This window comes from Lemur catta, chromosome 9 (genome assembly GCF_020740605.2).
Source record: "Lemur catta isolate mLemCat1 chromosome 9, mLemCat1.pri, whole genome shotgun sequence".
NCBI classification, from domain to species: Eukaryota; Metazoa; Chordata; class Mammalia; order Primates; family Lemuridae; genus Lemur; species Lemur catta.
Window position 1 is genome coordinate 32,458,236 of NC_059136.1, and position 14,828 is coordinate 32,473,063.

The window sequence follows — 14,828 nt, forward strand, 5'->3', positions numbered from 1 at the left end:
ACGCTAACCCCAAACTATCAGAGCATCCGAGAGATTCCAGGATATTAGTATCAAAACCTCATCTCTCAGGCTCTCTCTTGCACCCAGAAGTGGTACAAAAGACTGTTTTCCTATCTGACTGTGAAGTCCCAAGGAACCTTCTGGAAAGAGTAGTCCCTGTTTCTTTCAGGGATTTTATACCCACTCCACTCCAATCCATCTCTCCACGTCCCTTTCCACCACAGCACCAATTAGACCTCCAAGATCAAAGTTTTTCTTCCCAAAGAAACTACAAAAAGCCAAGAATCTTGGCTTCTCTGAATGTTGGCTCAATGCACAAATTCTTAGGAGTCAAGGGCTTAGAAATTGTTTTAATGTTGTGGGCTTCTGAAAGTTTCAGGTGATCCCAGGTTGTTTCTGCCCCTCTTTTTTCTCCACAGGCTGCCTGGAGGTATTATGCCACCAACCCCAACAGGATGGACCTGGTGGCAACTTGGAGGTTTTATGAATCCGTCGTCTCTTTTCCGTTCTTCAGGCAAGTGGAGACTCACCTGGATGCTCAGGGCATGACTGACTGTCCTTCCCGTGGGCTGTGTTTGTGTCTGTGGCCTCACAGTTTCCTGGAGGACACCCTTCAGGCCAGTGGTTCCCAACATGGGCTACACTTTAGAATTACCTGGGAGCTCAAAAAATCCCAGTGCCAGGCCACATGTCAGGTTGATTGAATCAGAATTTCCAGGGTGGAGGCCTGGGCATCAGTATTTTTTGAAGCTCCCCAGATGATTCCAGTATGCAGCCAGGGGTCACCAGCTAGCCTGCATGGAGTGGCTGACAAGGAAAGGTCTCATCAACGTGTGAGCAGGATCGGTGGGCTGAGGAAGCGGGGAGCCTGCACAACAGGCCACCCTAGCAACCCTGGGTGCTATTCCCCCCGGCATGGCCTGCACCCACAGACCACTCTGTACTTCGGAAAAGGGAAGGTGGAAGAGGACAGCAGGAGGGTCCTATGGCTGTCCAGAGATGCTTTTTTGTGTTCCCCGAGGTGGGAGATGGAATTCAAGGCCTCAGACAAAAACAAGAACCTCTTTCCATGGCCAAGAAGTGGGGAAAGGGAGAGAGAAATGAATATGTATTGGATGTCCAATATGTTCCAGGGATCCAAGTTCATATTTCATTTAATCCTCACAGGTACCCTATGAGATAAGTCAGAAGTTCTCAAATGTTAAGGCGTGTTAGATTCAACGGGGTAATTGAGAAGATGCAGATCTGGCACCGCCGTCAGCAATCCTGATGGAGGTGTGGTGGTAAAAGCATCTTGAACAGGAGTCCTGGGGCAAGTGTGGTGCACTGGGCCACGGTCCACACTGGCAGACAGGCTGAATGGTGTGTATTCCTGCTCAGCCAGGCTCAGAAACTTTGGACATTTTGACCAATGTCAACCACATCTGGAGGCCTCCAAAGCCCGTGATCTTTTCACTACATGGGCTTTTAAATAGTCTGCTCCTTTCCAGGTTTTAGATACATTGGTCCTGAGCTCAGATTGTTAAGGTTGTGGGTAGGATGCTAGACTCCTAGAGCTATTGACTTGGAAGCAAGAGTAGGCAGACAGCCTCATACGGGGCTGGGACCTACTCCAAAATGGGTTTCTGTCATATGTCTGCAGGTTCAGTGGCCATAGTATACCCCAGGACTGGGTGGGAGGCTTACCCATGGCCCCACACACTCACTATGGGACCTGCGACCAGTCTCTGAACTCTGCCTCAACTTATCTTTCTACCCCTATCACCAGATTATGGTAAAGATTTAAGGAAATATAGGAGATTTGGGTTCTACTGACTCATTTTCCTGCACAAAACCTTCCAGTGGTTGACCACAACAAAGAGAAGAAAGTCCAAAGCCTGACCATGACCTTCAGGGCTCTGCCCATGTCCCCCACTCACTTCCCATTATGCTTTCATTCCTCAAGAGGTTCTAGTGGTGGTGCCACTTTCTATTAATATTCGGGGCATTGAGTCTACCAAGGGTTTTGAACCCCTTGTATGTGCTGAGACCAGGGCAGACCGTGGAGGGTCATGCGTGACTTGTGAAGGAATCTGACTTTGATCCTGAAGGCAAGGAGAAGCCATGTGAGCCAGAGAATGACATGATCAGACTGTGCTACAGGAAGATGACGGGAGGGAGTGTGGAGGGTGGATTGGATGGGCTCGAAGAGTCGGGACAGGAGTTGGCTAGCAAATGATCATGGGGTTCGGAGTAAGAGGAAATGAGAGCCTGACGAAGGCAAAGGCAGTAAGAAGGGCGACCAGAAGGAGGACCTGAGAGAGAGCAGGCAAAGGGACTGAGACTGTGAAAGGGTTAGAGAATAAGAGGGAAAAACATCTTCAATAAATGAGTGATAAGTTTTGGGTTTATTCGTTGTGTCTTCTTACTTGTAATTAGATTTACATTCTCTGAAGATGACCTATGTGTTTCCTTTTGATTCTAAAATTCTATTATTGTTGTAATTGTTGAGTTTTTTTGATATCATGCAGCAGGGTGTCTTAGAATGGGCAGATGACCTCCTCTTGAGAGAACAGAGTGACCTTGAACTCAAAAACAAGAACACATTGGTCACAGAACCAAGATGTGTGCTATGCGTCTCAAGGTCTTGGCAATGGACCCACTCTTTTGGGTTGATTTATTATGAAAGGCATTGTCCTCGCTGTCAGGGACTTGTAGGAATACACTGTGCTGCAGACAGCGGCTGTGATGTGGGAATGGTTTTTATATGAAGAGAGAACATTTCATTCTTTCTTTTTTTCAAGGACAAAAGTATAAAGTCACTGGAGAAATTAACTTAGCAACCATTCTGAAGCAGGCAGCCCCTTGGGAAAAGAAAGTCCCTGAATTCAACCCACTCCATATGTTAATGGCAGAGAAGTAGCTGACAAAGTACTGGTGTGTCTCACCTGCCTTCTAAAGATTTTATTTTTTTTGTCTTTTTTGATTTTTTTTAAATAACAACTTTATTGAGATAAGTCTCACAACCCATAAGATGATTTCACATACCATAAAAAGTACCCTTATAAGGTAGATAATTCAGTGGTTTTGAATATATTCACAAAATAGGCCACTGACCACCACTAGTTTATTCCAGAACAATTTCATTACCCCAGAAAGAAACCCTGTACCCGTTAGCAGTTATTCTTGGTTCCCTCTTTCCTCCAGCTCCTGCAACCACCAATCTACTTTGTCTCTAGTCTGCCTATTCTGAAATGTATAATACAATATCAAAATCATATAATGTGTTGCCTTTTATGTATGGTTTCTTTCACTTTGCATAATGTTTTCAAGTTTCATCCTTGTTGTAGTATGTACCAGAGCTCTTAATTCTTTTTTATAACCAAATAATATCCCATTATATGTACCACATTTTTAAATCCATTCATCAGTTGATGAACATTTGGGTTTTTTCCACTTCTTGGCTACTGTGAATGGTGTTACTATGAACATTCAGGTACACGGTATTTTGTGGATGTATGTTTTCAACTGTCTTGGGTATATGCCTCGGAGTTAAATTGGCAAGTCTATGTTTAGCTCTTTGAGGAACAGCCAGACCATTTCCATAGTGGTTGCATCATTTTACATTCCTGTCAAAGGTTTTGGAAGATGCGTTTGTGTAGCCCATTTGCAACAGTCATGCCATGTCAGAATTTCCAGCTCAGTGTAGTCCTTTGCTAATATGAACATATCTGTGTGTTTGGGGCTAGCAGTGATGGATGATGGTGTTCTATTTTTGTTTTTCTTTTATTACTACTTACAAGTATAAACTCACTGTTTTTGAATTGCAAAGAACCTCAGAGAGTTTTAAGTCCAAACTCAATTTTGTATGAGAAGAAACTGGGACCCAACCTCCAGAAGTTCAGGAACCTGCTCAAGGTCACACAAACAAGTTGGGGATATCTAAGACCAAACCGAGGTCTTCTGACCTGCTGGCAGTGGACACTGCATAGACTAAACATACGTAGGTGGTAGGAGTCTGAGAAGGTATGGAAAGATGCTGGAGTTGGGGGTATGGTAGATTACACATTCTTATATGCAAGCAGGGATGAGAGCAGATGTTTAAAACCAGACATCGCTTTCCATCAACAGAAAAGCATATACAGTGTTAGGTTCCCTAAAAGTGCTGGTGGAATTACACCTGACTTAACATATTCTACAGCTGCAATGTCCAGTATGGTAGCTGCTGGCCACGTGTGGCTATAGAACACTTGACTGTTACTGATGCAGCTGAGGAACTAAGTTTTTAATTTTAATTTAAATAGCCCTATGTGACTAGTTACTAGCGTATTGGACAGCACAGCTCTGGAATTGGTTGATATTAGAACTGAAATAGAGATAAGGAGACTTAGGTCTAGGAAGTAGAGGCTACTTGACCAAGAATAGTTAGTTCATTGTGCAACCAGGACTTGTTCCTTTTATGACCAGGGTCAAAATTATTGCAGTGCTTAGCAGTGGAGACAGGGGGCACTCTATGCAGTAGTCATTTCCTATGGCCAAATAGCACTGGATCTGCTTTCACTTATGCTCTTACTTAAGGACTTACTCCAAGACTTTAGGATGTCTTGGAAGGTGAGTAGAGGGTAACTCCATTTGTCATAACTACATAATCAGAGCATCAGTGTGATTAATTAGCTTGCCTAATATCACTCAGCTAATAAATGATGGAACAAAGATTGGAGTCTTATGCCAAGTCTTATGCCAAGGCCCATGTTTTTCCCATTGTATCTCTGGGAAGAAAACATGATTTAGGGAGAAAATTGGATAAAAGTAAAATGAGACAAGAGTTATTTGGATAATAATACCCACTTCTGAAGATTGTTGTCATGATGGTTAAATTGAAGAAAATGTGGAAGGTAGTTGTCTTGTACCTGGCCCACAGCAGGTGTTCAGTCTGTGCTGGAAGGAAGTATCGATGCTGTAGCATAGAGGAGATGAAGAGGGAAGGCAGGACACTAAGCTCCCAAATTACCATCCTGGGAAACTACCATTAGCAGCCACGGGGCTAGAACACCCTGGCTGCCATGTTTCTATTCATTTATTCCATGAATAGCAAATGTTTACTGAGTATCCCTTATGTGCTGGGCACTGTGTTTGGCATCTGACAGTGAACCACACAGGCCCACTGTGCTGATCCTGTCAAAGGACGGTGGAGACAGGACAGGGAAGTACCCACTGGATGTTGTCACTTGGAATTTGCCAGGCCCTGGGCTAGAGCGCTGTCAGGGAAGCAGGGGGTGTAGAAGCCAGACAACATGGACTGAAGAGTGATGAGGAAATGAGCATGTGGGGAGCGCAGGTAACAGCTGGGGTGGGACGTGGGCCAGGGTTTTTCCTTCGTGGGGAGGGTCTGGTGGAGAAGGCTGAGTGCAGTGGGGAGGGGTGGAGGAGAGGGCACAGTGGGGGTTGTGCTGTCATCAGGAGCGCAGGCCCTTCATCCACCGGCACAGGACAGAAGCCCCGGCTGTGTCTAACTCTCTAACCCTTCTCTCCGCGGTGACTTCTCCTCCCGTCTTGCCTTCAGTTGCCCAGTCAGCTTTTCTGTCACCTCTTTTTGCCCACCCTACTTCTTCTGGGTTCAGAGACCCAGAGAATCCCAGAAGGTCACAGCTTTCTCTGTGCACATGCTTTGCGGCCAGCCAACCCACCCTCTACAGTCCAGGAGGGGCAACGGCCCGGAGGATGTGTGATCAGCCCAAGGCCACACTGGAACTAGATGCTGAGCTGGCCCTGGATGCGAGATTCTCCACTCTCCAGTGGCCCTTTTGCTTCTGTGCCGTGATTCTCTTATTCTCTCCCCACGGCTCCTGGACTCCCTGGATGGGCTATTCTTTCAACATTTAGCGAGCCCTCCCCATGTGCTGGGGTGTAGGGTGCTCAGAGGCTCTGCCCTCAAGCGGCTCGCGGACTACACTGATTCTAGAACAGTGTGACCCCAGTGATGATGGCAGAGACTGATCCCACATGTGCAGGGATTGGCTCAGTCTAGATCCCAGGCAGCTGCATAGGAACGCCAAGGAGAGGCCCCTCCAGGTGGAACGTAACAGATAAGTAAGGCTGTTTTAGTGACAAGAGGAAGGGAGCTCTAGGCAGGGGCGCAGCCTGGGCTCAGAGTCCTGGGTGTGTGCACAGCACAGCAGCAGCACCTCGTGGCTGGTAGTGGGGGCTCTGGAGCCAGGTCCCCTGGGTTTGGATCCTACCTGCTGTTTCCTGTAAGCCCTTGAGCAATTTATTTAATTTCTCTGTGCCTCAATTTTCTCTTCAGGAAAATGCGATGATAATAGCACTTATTACCTCATAGGGTTGTTCTGAGGATTAAATGAGTTAATCCATAAAAAGCACTTACAGTAGTATTTGAGTGATAATTATTGCTCAGTCCAGGTTAGCAGTGATGACAGTGTCGACTATGGTGACGGTGCTGGTGACAGTTACGGGGTGTGTGGCTGCTACATTATTATCACATTCCTGGCTTCCTGATCTGTCCCCAGCACTGAACAAACCCGCTGAGCCCAGCGCGGGGGGCTGGGGCAGAGTCGGTGCTCAGCGGACATTTTCTGGACGGATGAATGATGAGCGTGTGGCCGGGAGGAACCTCAGGCGGGCAGAGCCAGCGGCAGCGGTGGGGCCGGGGTCCGGCTGGGGAAACCCACCGCCTTGGCTGTTGCCCTCCACCCGCACCGAGTCCCAGAGGTCTGCTCCACTCCGCCATCCTCAGAGGGAAGCGTTGGCGCAGACCCTGGGGAATGATGCAGCTGTTCCGTGTAACTTATGCTTTATTTTTTTCTTTCTCCCTCTTCTTACAGGAAAGAACAGCTGGAGGGAGCAGCCAGGTAAGTTTCCGATTATGAGTCCCCTTCTTCCCACCACTGTGCTGGGACGGGGGTCCGGTTCTGTATGGCGTACGGCCCCTGGTGGCTGTGCTAGTCCCAAGATAGAGTCCTTGGGGCTCACTGCTGTTCTGACTGCTGCATTCCTCTGCCACTTTCATGTCGATTTACTCAAGGACGCCTTAATAGGAATCACAGCCGCAGACGCTTATTAGTGTCTCCGGTGGGCTGGATTCTGTGCCAGGAGTTCCGCATGTGGCATCTCATTTGGTCTTCACAACCACAGTGTAAGACAGGCCCTGATATGCTCATTTGTGGATGCGGAGATTGGGGCTCAGAGAGGTTGAGTCATTCCCCCTGGGTCACACAGCGACTGAGTGGCAAGACCAAAAGTCAGAGTCAGGTATGAATATTACGACTGTGTTATTTCCATGACATACTGCTTCATTTGCTTCTCGGGCTCACGGATGGTACTTCAGAAAGTAAATGAGACTGTAGTTCATGATTCCTACAACTGTGGAGGTTTCCCGGTAAACCACATTTACTGCAGGGCCCTGCAGAGACAGGAGACACTGCTGGGGGGTTATGATCGTTCCTCTGACCCTCGCTTCTCTCGCTCTCAGTGTCACAATGTTGGGGGGACCAGTGAGTGTGTTCTAGACTATAAAGAAAAACCATCTCTTGCAAATATCAAACTACTTATATATTTATAAACATAAATATATATATTGTGTGTATATATATAAACTATATATGTTTAAACTATTATTCCTGAAAAACCACATGTGAGGACTCACAACTGATCTCCTGGACTCCTCGTCCAACTGCTCTCCTTCCAGAGCTGACAGAATTTGGGCAGAGGAGGTGACAGGACCCTGAACTACCTTGTAGGGGAACCCCTTGAGAACAGTGGCCTTTGGAAAGCTGAGTCAAGTCTTCCTAGATGAGCATGTGGAGCCCCATCCACACGTAATCTCACGTGGAAGGAGCTTTGTGTGTGTTTTCAAACAGCTGCTTGTTTCTCACCCAGACCCGGTTTGGACCGTAGGGGTGTTTGGGGAGATTGGAAAGGAAGGCTGGGTAATTGACAATGACAACGTCAGGACAGTTGCTAGAGGACCTTCAGCACTTGTGGCTCCTAAGGCAGAGTGGGAAGACACCACAGAGAACTCTTCCAGATATTTCTATAAAGCTGAGACCCCCTGAGAGGATCGGCTCACCCCAAGTCCCACAGCCCATGAGCACCAGGGTCATGGCGTCCAGGTTTCAGGACTCCCAGGGGGTGTTCTTCACTCTCCTTCTCTCATGACTAGCGGGATTTTAAATCATGCAGATGTTGATACCGCAAGTGAATTATTATATCTACCTTTAGAACCTTTTCTGTATAGACATGAACAGAATTCAGCCAAACTGGAATGTATCACTGTGCATTGAATTCAGTGCTGCTGGTGCAATTAGGGCCTAGATAGATGCATTTTGAGGCTTCCCTGGGGATGCCTCTGCAGTTATGGAAAAGGGGCTCTCTGAAATCCCATCATCAACTCCCTCATGCCCTTTTCAAGAACCTCCACTCTGCCACGGGTGCAGTAGGAAAATCTATTTCATGATTTCTCAGGGTCAGAGTTGCTGGGTATTTGGTGGCTCTTCTTCCTCAAAGGAGAAGAGCAAGGTCAGTTATGTAAGCTGCTCAATCTTCTTCATCCATGATTGGAGCAGCAGTCAGGTTTGGCTGACGGGTTAGCAGCGGAGATGCCAGGTGCGATTATAGTTGCCCAATCTCTAGGTAAGAATGAGATCTGGAGGTAGGGTGGGAGAATTGTCCACAGAGAATTCAATTCCTTTACCCAGGAAGGCAGGGAGCACGGTGACTACACGACGGTCCGCAGTGTGCGTATGCGTTAGATTAATACTTACTGACACACATCTTCCACCTTCTGCAACCAGCTGACAGCTAACCGGTGTTCCAATCTGACTTTATTAGTGTTTCTCAATAGAGTCAGTTCATCTTAGTGCCTGCCTCTAGCATAAGTATCCACACATTTGTTTACTTGTCAGCTGAGGAAAGAATTATATTCTCAGTGACTTAACAGATCCTGGGGCTATTTGGGGGATAAGAAAAATAACTTTTTAGTCAACTTATTGGAAAGAGCTCAAGCCCATAGTTAGTTATAAAGCTGTTGCTTTATAAAGGTTGTCTTGACTGTTTTGATTTATGTGGACTTGTTTGAGGAACATAAGCCCAGCTGAATTCTTGCTAGGACTGAGAGGTTGGCTTTGATAATTTTATGCTGAGTGCTTTACATATGTCATCTTGATTCTCATAAAAATGGAGGCAGTTGACACCACCCCTCCCTCCTCACCTGGTTTAGATGCCCCACCCACGGTGCTCTCAGGTAGGACTCAGAACTTCCCTAATAAAGCATGTATGTATATGTGTGTGTGTGTGTGTGTGTGTGTGTGTGTGTGTGTGTGTGTGTGTACACTTTATTATGCTCAACCCCTAGTGAGCCCACAATAGAAGTTGGCTATCTTCCTTCTGATTAACCTCAGAATCATAGATTCTGAAAAGGAAGCATAAAATGTCTCTCTAGACAGTGAGCTCCACAAGGTTACCACCATGTCTGAAATATAGGATGTACCCTATAAATATCTGCCAAGTGAATAAATAAATGACCTGATTAAAGGATGGATTGTCCCTCCATTTCACTTACAAGGAAGTTGAGCTGTTGTGCCCTCCTAGCTGTCCATGAATAGTGAGGTCGTTAATCCAACAGACGCATGATCTGAACACTTGTTCTCCCTCGGCCTGGAAATCCTACCTCACATCTTCATATACCTTCTCCTTCACTTCATTTGGGACTCTACCTAGTGTCACTTCCCGAGAGAGGCCTTCCCTGGCCCTCCACCCACACCCCTCAGTATCTATCCCCTTGTTCCTGTGGTGATTCCTTAATATATTATATGTATTAGACCAAATGTTTCCAAGAGGCTAGACTCTGTTTTATTCACTGCTTCATCTCCAGCACCTTAAAAAGTGCCTGGAACACACCTGGCATGTGGTCAGCTTTTGGTAGATATGAACTTACTGAGAGAGTGGATGGATGGACAGAGGGATGGATGGATGGATGGACAAACTCTTTATTCTGCAAGTGTCACAGACACAACTTAAACTACTCTTGGCCAAGAGCAAAGACACGGGTCACACAGCCACCCATCAGAGCGGGTGGGGACCCCTGAAAAACAAGAAATGGGACCCTCTGGGTTTCCTCTCTTTGTCTCTCGCCTCTGCTTCTCCTTTTGTGATGATTTCACCCCATGAGCTGACTTTCTCCATACCAATGAAACTGTTGATGCTGAGAGACTCGGGATCACGTGTTTTTTCCTCTTTCTTCTGTCCATCTGTCTTTCACCCAACACTAGTTTAAAAAATCCCAGAGAAGTACTCTGATCAGCCCGGTTTGGGTCACACATTCACACCCTGGACAATCTCTACACCTGGGAAGGTAAAGGCTGACCACATGGGTCGGGTTTCCACATTAGAGTGGGTGGGGGCACATGTAAGTTCCATGATTAGAAGCCCCCACTAGAATTACTTGATAGAAATGGGGAAAATCAGTTCCTGAAAAGAATAGGCTCCTGTTTTCCCAAAGAATGAGGACGAAACATCAAGCAGACACAAACAATAGTTGTTCGTCATAGGCATAAATTCTACGTATAAATTTTCAAATTCCTAATAATCATATTGCGAGTTTTCCCAATTCTTCTGAGAGTGTGGAAATTCCATTTTTATGGCTTAAAAAATATGGGACAGGATGATCCTCCCTGGGTGTCACGTAGCCCGCTCTCTACCTATGAGCACATCATTCGTCAGCACACGAGAATGTGTCACAGCGCCTTGACTTGGTTCCATCAGCCTGAAAACAGGACTTTTCACTAAATGTATCCCCTAAGCCCTCATGGTTTGCTGTGTTAGCTTCCTGCAGCAGCCATAACAAATTATCACAAACCGAGTGACTTAAAACAGCAGCAATGCACTCTCTCGCAGTCCTGGAGGCTAGAGGTCTGAAATCAAGGTGTTGCCAACCCACACTCCCTCTGAACATTCCGTGGGAGCATCCCCTTTGCCCCTTCCTAGCTTCTGGTAGTTACTGGCAATCCTTAGGGTTCCCTGAGCTTGCAGACCCATCACTCCAATCTCTGCCTCCATCTTCACATGGCCTTCTGCCCTCTGAGTGTGTCTGTGTCTCTGTGCCCGAATCTCCCGCTCCTTTCTCTTATACAGACAACAGTCATTGGCCCACGCTAATCCAGGATGCCCTCATGTTAACTTAATTACACGCAAAGACCCTATTTCTAAGCAAGTTTCATTTACAGGTATCAGGTCAGGCATCGAACGTGTTTTGAGGGGACACAACTCTACCCTCTACATTTGCAAAGGCAAGTATTATGGGTTGCATATGGTAGGAAGCTGTCTCAGTAGATCCAGGATAGAAGATTTAAGATGGATATTTATGAAATATTTAGATTTTATTATCCCCCTACACCAGTGAGAACACTGAGGATTAGTGAGGTGAAGCAACTGACACAGGGGCTGGGACGTGAACCCAGGTACGCCCAGCTCCCTCCAGATCTATGGTCCTTTCTCCTCTTTAACCAGGGACCCACAGTAACCAGGTAGTGGAATTGGGAGGTGGTCATAGCCATAAGGGCTGAGAACAGACTCCAGAGTTAGACAATCAGACTTCAAAGCCCAGCTCCCCTTCTTCCTAGCTGTGTGTTCTTAGCAACTCACACAACCTCTCTGTGTCTCCATGTCCTTATCTGTGACATGGGGGTGATGATGGCACTGACCTCATAGGCTGGCTGGAATGACACCTGTCATCCCTAGAAGAGAGCCCAGCATATAGCAAATGCTTATGAGAGATTAGTGCTGATCAATTAGCGTATTATTCATACACAAGATTTGGGTATATGGAGAAAATAATTTTTTTAGGAGACCATCAGAGAAAAATATATTGCTCTTCACAGTCACATCAGTGTGTCTTTGGAGTACCAGCTGCAATGCCCTGGAATCGTGCTTATAGATTCTCAGACTCACCGGATCAGAGGAAACCAAACAGGCCCTCGAGCTCAGCCGTGCTGACTTGCAAACCTGCCCAAATGAAGGAGAGCCAGGTTCACACATCGGAGTTATTTCAAAGCCGTGATGCTGTTCCTTCCAGGCCGTGGGTGGTCCAGTCACAATCCTGCTTGTCCCTCACCTTACCTGTTCTTCTCCCTCCCCAGAATAGCAAGGCGCTTAGGAATGACCTGCCACGGGGACCCATGTCCCCTATCACTGGAAGGCAGAGGTTGGGCCCGGCGATTCCCAAGCCACTTCAGGGCCTGTGTGCTGTCAATGGAAAATCCCAAGATTTATGAATTTGGAGAGGAAAACTTTATTTCTTATAAAGTGTTACAACCTTCAGGCTATGAAGCAACACTCTGGCCAAAACCAGAGGCAGACACTTCGAGGGAGGGGAAGGTGAGACAGGAATTTACTCTAAACAGGTTGGCCAAGTATGCATATTCAATAGGTTCTAGGAGCAGCTGTGAATATTCACACAGGGGACTGGCACATGCACAGTAAACAAACATGTATGTTACATACGCCCCACGTTCACTTTGGAGTAGAGACTAAACCTGAAAATGTATTACAATTGGGCTCTACACGTCAAAAGGTAAAGCAGAGACACAAAGGCATTCAGCGTTCAGCCGCTGTAAACTGGCCAGAACCAGTCCACAATTGGTGGTCTCTTACCAGGAGAAAGTTAGTGAAATCAGTCTCTTGTGCAATCAGAGCTGTAGCTGTGGCTTGTGGAACAGGTACAGGGGGGCAGTTAGTGTCTGGCAGTCAGTGAGCTGCAATTGTTTTAATATCGCTTATGCCAGTGCTTGTTTGCCTGCTAGAGTAGAGAAAAAAAAAAAAAAAACTTGTGGCAATTAGAACATAGTTTATTCCTTAAGTGTACAGGTGTGTGACTTAACCCTTGCCTGGCATGGCCTTAGGTCTTGTTTATAATTTGGTATCTTATTGCCACAAAAAGTCCCTTTTGTCAGTCTTGTGATCTCTATTTTAGCAGTGCTATGAGTTTGTGGCCACAGTAGCAGAATTGAAGCCATGTTGTTTTGCCACATTAAACACTGGGAGTTACAGACTACTTTTAATAATTTTGGCTATATGATTTTTGAGCATATTACCAAACCTCCCTGTGCCTCAGTTTCCTTATCTGTATGATGGTTATAATAAGAGTACCTACCTTCTATAGCTGTGGCAAGGATTGGGTGCTTACAATAGAACCTGGCCCATGGTAAGTATTACTTAAGAGCCTGCTTTTATTATTACAAATATTAGTATTCTGACTGACACCCACATTTCTAGGTTTTCTGTGCCTGGGGTCCCTAGAAATGCAACTCATTATGGTATACAGCTAGCTTAGGAGTCAGATCAACCCAAGTGTGCATCCTGGCATTGCAATACTTTTCTCCTCCCTGCCTTCCCTAACCTAAACACTGAGCCCTGCTTTTGTTAGCCCTGGAGACGCCCAGGAAACTGTAACTCACAGCTTAAGTGGGGAGGCCCTCACCATCTGATGGAGGAAGTGGTTGTGTCTGCCAAAAAGAACAATATAGTGTGTGTCGGGGGGTGCTGGTGTGGAGATATTACAGACCCAGGGGTAGGCGGAACAGGTACAAAGGAAGGGAACTCTAAGTTCTACCTGGAACGAGAAATCAAGAGACAATCCACTGAGGGGCTTTCATGTGGCCCAACTATCAAGAGCTCAGTAGATTTTCACTGGGCTAAGAAAGGGATTAAGGCCCTAATTTTGTTCCTTCTTGCCCTCATTCTTTCACCCTTCCAGTTAGAAAGCCTTGGGCGCCTGAGTCTGTGATCTTTTCCCAGGCCACCTGTTTCTATACGAGAAATCCCTAGAAATGCCGACTCTTTACATCAGTTAAGAAGCGCACTGATGTCCCAAGGAAAACGCACAGAAAACCTAAATAAACAATGAGTCTTTATTTCTCTACAGTGGAATCTATTTTGTAGATAGAAATGACATATATTGTTAGAGTTCGTCAGAGAAACAGAACCAGTGGAACATATAGAGACATATAAAAGGATGTTTATTATGGGAATTGGCTCACACAAGTATGGAGGCTGAGAAGTCCCACGATCTGCCATCTGTAAGCCAGAGAACTTAGAAGGCTGGTGGTGTCATTTAGTCCAAGTCCAGCAGCCTGAGAACCAGGGAGGCTGCTGGTACAAGTCCTGCAGCTCCCATGTCCAAGGCAGGAGTATATGGATGTCCCAGCACAAGCAGAGAGGGAGACTGCACCCTGCCTCCACCATTTTGTTCTATTTGGGACTTCAAAGTAGTGAATGATGCTCAACCACCTTGGTGACAGCAGTTCTTATTTACTCAATCTACTGATTCAAATGTTAATCTCTTCCAGAATCACCCTTACAGATACAACCAGAAATAATGTTTACCAGTTATCTGGAGATACCATAGCCCAGTCGACCTGACACATAAAATTAACCATCACACAAAGGATATGAGCTATTTGGTTCTCCCAGCTCAACCATGAACAATGTGAGAGCTGAAAGAAATTACCGTCATCCTCCTCAACATTGATGCCATTTAAGGAAGGCCTGTCAAGTTCCAGGCCCCTGCTGGCCACTTCTTGTTCCTTGTCATCTCATCCTAGTTAAGACATCCTATTATATTTTAAAGAATAAAATATTTCAAGACAGAAAGAGAGACAGCAACTTTCACTCAGAGCCTTTTCTTAGAGAGAAAACTAAGGCAGCAAAGCCTCACAAATTTGGCATGTGAAAGGTGGCAGGTGTTTATTACCTGTCCGCTTCTCTGTCTTTCTCAGTGCTAGAGGAGCCTCCCAAAAGGGGACTGCAGATCTTGTGTAAGGCCTCACCCTTTCCAC

General features: G+C 46.2%; 1 protein-coding gene across 1 annotated transcript in view; it reads left to right on the top strand.

Moving 5' to 3' along the window:
* The window catches only part of KCNQ3 (potassium voltage-gated channel subfamily Q member 3), a 294,125-nt gene that overhangs the window by 261,846 nt on the left and 17,451 nt on the right, over nucleotides 1-14,828 (top strand). Inside the window, exons 8-9 of the mRNA XM_045560378.1 lie at nucleotides 420-514; nucleotides 6,822-6,848. Coding sequence (XP_045416334.1) covers nucleotides 420-514; nucleotides 6,822-6,848 — 122 coding nt within the window. The remainder of the gene's footprint in view (nucleotides 1-419; nucleotides 515-6,821; nucleotides 6,849-14,828) is intronic.